At 47.0% G+C, this 5,000-nt stretch overlaps 1 protein-coding gene across 1 annotated transcript in view; it reads right to left on the bottom strand.

Moving 5' to 3' along the window:
- LOC135571010 (protein ELFN1-like) overlaps window positions 1–4,735 on the bottom strand; it is a 22,355-nt gene extending 17,620 nt beyond the window's left edge. The window contains exons 1-2 of the mRNA XM_065016826.1: window positions 3,427–4,735; window positions 1,415–1,568 (exon numbers count right to left, since the gene is read on the bottom strand). Coding sequence (XP_064872898.1) covers window positions 1,415–1,568; window positions 3,427–3,680 — 408 coding nt within the window. The 5' untranslated portion in view covers window positions 3,681–4,735. The remainder of the gene's footprint in view (window positions 1–1,414; window positions 1,569–3,426) is intronic.
- Window positions 4,736–5,000: the final 265 nt, after the last annotated feature.

Raw genomic sequence — 5,000 nt, 5'->3', positions numbered from 1 at the left:
AGGTAATGTGAGATAAGGTGATGTAAGGTAACGTGAGGTAAGGTAACGTGAGGTAACGTGAGGTGAGGTAAGGTAACGTGAGGTAAGGTAACGTGAGGTAAGGTAACGTGAGAAAAGGTAACGTGAGATAAGGTGACGTAAGGTAATGTGAAATAAGGTGATGTAAGGTAACGTGAGGTAAGGTAACGTGAGGTTAGGTAAGGTAACGTGGGGTAAGGTAAGGTAACGTGAGGTAAGGTAACGTAAGATAAGGTAACGTGTGGTAAGGTAACGTGAGGTAAGGTAACGTGAGATAAGGTAACGTGAGGTAAGGTAACGTGAGGTAAGGTAACGTGAGGTAAGGTAACGTGAGGTAAGGTAACGTGAGGTAAGGTAACGTGAGGTAAGGTAACGTGAGGTAAGGTAACGTGAGGTAAGGTAACGTGAGGTAAGGTAAGGTAACGTGAGGTAAGGTAACGTGAGGTAAGGTAACGTGAGATAAGGTAACGTGAGGTAAGGTAACGTGAGGTTAGGTAACGTGAGGTAAGGTAACGTGAGGTAAGGTAACGTGAGATAAGGTAACGTGAGGTAAGGTAAGGTAGCGCGTGGTAAGGTAGCGCGTGGTAAGGTAGCGCGAGGTAAGGTAACGCGAGGTAAGGTAAGGTAACGTGAGGTAAAGTGAGGTAAGGTAATGTGAGGTAACGTGAGGTAAGGTAAGGTAACGTGAGGTAACGTGAGGTAAGGTAACGTGAGGTAAGGTAAGGTAATGTGAGGTAAGGTAAGGTAATGTGAGGTAACGTGAGGTAACGTGAGGTAAGGTAAGGTAACGTGAGGTAACGTGAGGTAAGGTAACGTGAGGTAAGGTAACGTGAGGTTAGGTAACGTGAGGTAAGGTAACGTGAGGTAAGGTAACGTGAGATAAGGTAAAGTGAGGTAAGGTAACGTGAGGTAAGGTAACGCGAGGTAAGGTAGCGCGTGGTAAGGTAACGTGAGGTAAGGTAAGGTAACGTGAGGTAAGGTAAGGTAACGTGAGGTAACGTGAGGTAAGGTAACGTGAGGTAACGTGAGGTAAGGTAAGGTAACGTGAGGTAAGGTAAGGTAACGTGAGGTAACGTGAGGTAAGGTAACGTGAGGTAACGTGAGGTAAGGTAAGGTAACGTGAGGTAACGTGAGGTAAGGTAACGTGAGGTAAGGTAAGGTAACGTGAGGTAACATGAGGTAAGGTAAGGTAATGTGAGGTAACGTGAGGTAAGGTAACGTGAGGTAAGGTAAGGTAACGTGAGGTAAGGTAACGTGAGGTAAGGTAACGTGAGGTAAGGTGAGGTAAGGTAAGGTAACGTGAGGTAATGAGATTGAAGGTAATGTACCAAATGGCACACTCCTCCCTACATAGTTCACCAGAGCCCCAGGAATCACTGTGATGTTCAGGACCAACCTGTAGGTTGAACTGGGCCGAGAAAGCTCCATCCTCCACGTACGAGATCTCGTTCTTGGTGAGGTTGAGGTACGTCAGGTTCCCAAAGCGGCTGAGCGATGAGAAATGGATACTCTTGATCTTATTCTCGTTGAGCCTCAGGTCCACGATGGTGCTGTTGAAAGCAGACTTTATTTAAAGTGCATTTAAACTTGCAATAACACACTTTACAAAACAAACTGACGAAGGTCAACAGGTTGATACAGGTCTTTCTTTTCTTCCAAGGCAATTTACAGTAAAACATTCACATGACAACAAGTAAAAACCTAACTAGAAGTAAACATAGATGAACAAAGGAAAATAAAACACACAGAATGCCTAAACAATGCCTTCTGCCTGGGGATGCAAAATTCCCGTAACTTTCCCAAGTTTCCCAGGTTATCTAAAAATCCCGGTTGGAATGTTTTTGGAATCAGTTGGGAATAAGCAGGAAATCTGGGGAATCCAATTGAATCAAATGAAAATAAGAAAAAGCATTCAAGAACAGTTAATGGGATAATAGAACATATTAATAACACAAATTACATTTAATGAACCAAATAAAATCTCTGATTTAAACCCCCCCTATCTCTACCATGGTTACCTGTCGATGTGGGCAGGGACCCTATCTCTGCCATGGTTACCTGTTGATGTGGGCAGGGACCCTATCTCTGCCATGGTTACCTGTTGATGTGGGCAGGGACCCTATCTCTGCCATGGTTACCTGTTGATGTGGGCAGGGACACTATCTCTGCCATGGTTACCTGTTGATGTGAGCAGGGACCCTATCTCTGCCATGGTTACCTGTTGATGTGGGCAGGGACCCTATCTCTGCCATGGTTACCTGTTGATGTGGGCAGGGACCCTATCTCTGCCATGGTTACCTGTTGATGTGGGCAGGGACCCTATCTCTGCCATGGTTACCTGTTGATGTGGGCAGGGACCCTATCTCTGCCATGGTTACCTGTTGATGTGGGCAGGGACCCTATCTCTGCCATGGTTACCTGTTGATGTGGGCAGGGACCCTATCTCTGCCATGGTTACCTGTTGATGTGGGCAGGGACCCTATCTCTGCCATGGTTACCTGTTGATGTGGGCAGGGACCCTATCTCTGCCATGGTTACCTGTTGATGTGGGCAGGGACCCTATCTCTGCCATGGTTACCTGTTGATGTGGGTAGGGACCCTATCTCTGCCATGGATACCTGTTGATGTGGGCAGGGACCCTATCTCTGCCATGGTTACCTGTTGATGTGGGCAGGGACCCTATCTCTGCCATGGTTACCTGTTGATGTGGGCAGGGACCCTATCTCTGCCATGGTTACCTGTTGATGTGGGCAGGGACCCTATCTCTGCCATGGTTTCATATCTCTGCCAAGCTTCATACGGAGCTGGTTCTTACCTGTTGATGTGGACAGGGAAAGCTTCATAAGGGGGCTGGTTCTTACCTGTTGATGTGGACAGGGAAAGCTTCATAAGGGGGCTGGTTCTTACCTGTTGATGTGGACAGGGAAAGCTTCATAAGGGGGCTGGTTCTTACCTGTTGATGTGGGCAGGAATCGCTTCATACAGGGCTGGTTCTTACCTGTTGATGTGGGCAGGAATCGCTTCATACAGGGCTGGTTCTTACCTGTTGATGTGGGCAGGAATCGCTTCATACAGGGCTGGTTCTTACCTGTTGATGTGGGCAGGAATCGCTTCATATGTGGGCTGGTTCTTACCTGTTGATGTGGGCAGGGAAAGCTTCATAAGGGGGCTGGTTCTTACCTGTTGATGTGGGCAGGAATCGCTTCATATGTGGGCTGGTTCTTACCTGTTGATGTGGGCAGGAATCGCTTCATATGTGGGCTGGTTCTTACCTGTTTATGTGGGCAGGAATCGCTTCATAAGGGGGCTGGTTCTTACCTGTTGATGTGGGCAGGAATCGCTTCATACAGGGCTGGTTCTTACCTGTTGATGTGGGCAGGAATCGCTTCATACAGGGCTGGTTCTTACCTGTTGATGTGGGCAGGGATCGCTTCATACGGGGGCTGGTTCTGGCTGCAGATAGCCAACCACACGAAGCCCTTCTCCCCCTCAATCAGCCAACAGTCGCCCGTCACTGTGGGAAATTGGATGATTGACAGTAGGGCAAAGCCATAGAGGAAGGCAAACCAACTGGTCGCCGACAACGCCACCGAAACCCCGCCCACTCTGTTGTTAAACCCCGCCTCTCTGGGTTGTGTTGGCGTTCTGATGATGACGTCCATGTTGTTGATTCTAGTTGTTTTTGTTTATTGATTTTGTTTATTCATCCAGGTTAGCGTCACTGCGAGGAAGAGAAGTGTAAAGAATGATGATTGTTACTACAGTCCAATTTCCATCTGGCATGGATTAATAAAGTCTTCTTCTCTTCTAGTTGAACCTATCCAACGAGCGCCTTGTGCCCCGTGATCTCCAGAGCTATACAGCCTTTACCGATGTCAGCTCTCCACTGTGTCGTTGGTCCACCCGGCAGTAGAAGGCAGGGTTGGGTTGGAAGGAGAGAGTATTGTTGGCCCTTCCTAGTTTTTGTCTCAGGTTAGTCCCACACATAAAAAAGGAAGGTTTTAAAAGGAACTCGTCTTTCTCTCAGGTTAGTCCGTAGGAAGGACACAACATCTTTTTCACTTGCGGACCCATTCGTTTTTTTGGGGAGATGGTCCTCTGATTGGTCTGGAGGAAGGATGGGTCCTCCTTTGATTGGTCTGGAGGAAGGATGGGTCCTCCTTTGATTGGTCCGGAGGAAGGACGGTCCTCCTTTGATTGGTCCAGAGGAACGGAGAAGAGTTAGAGGGAAGTACCGTGACGTAGCTCATTGGACAGAGTCTCCACACCTTTTATTTATGCACTTTGCTCAGGTTGAGAGATCAATCTGAGCCTCCATTTAGATTGAGAGATCAATCTGAGCCTCCATTTAGATTGAGAGATCAATCTGAGCCTCCATTTACATTGAGAGATCAATCTGAGCCTCCATTTAGATTGACAGATCAATCTGAGCCTCCATTTAGATTGACAGATCAATCTGAGCCTCCATTTACATTGAGAGATCAATCTGAGCCTCCATTTACATTTCTGTTCATGTTTTCCACAGTGTGTGAGAGTCAGGGATGACGAGGACAACCTCTGGAGCTACATTTGTCTGTGGTCCTGGGGACTGTCGTCAGGGAGACGGCTGGGTGTGGCTCTGTCCTTTTCCTCCCATCTGATTGGCTATTTCACCATTTGATGTTTGGTCTTCTGGAACCCTGATTGGATCTCTGTCTACTCTCCTGCCTCCTCATTGGTGGTTCATAGGTTGGCCAGAAACTGGAGAGAAAGGAGAGAGAGTAGGTCAGACAAACTTCAAAATTGGGGAAAAAAACAAAATCTTAAAAGGGAATACATGTTTTCCCCTCTACTGATGTACAACATCCTAACTTAAATTTGCTTCAGAATCAGAAACAAGGTTTCAATATTGCTGTCCATCAATGACACACAAACACATTGAGTGATCTTGAGAATTCTTGAGAAATCGATGGGTAAATGTTGCCCTGACAGTTGGTAGATTT

This window comes from Oncorhynchus nerka, unplaced genomic scaffold (assembly GCF_034236695.1).
Source record: "Oncorhynchus nerka isolate Pitt River unplaced genomic scaffold, Oner_Uvic_2.0 unplaced_scaffold_847, whole genome shotgun sequence".
NCBI classification, from domain to species: domain Eukaryota; kingdom Metazoa; phylum Chordata; class Actinopteri; order Salmoniformes; family Salmonidae; genus Oncorhynchus; species Oncorhynchus nerka.
The sequence above is the reverse complement of the archived record's forward strand: the minus strand, read 5'-3'. Positions and strand labels throughout refer to the sequence as shown.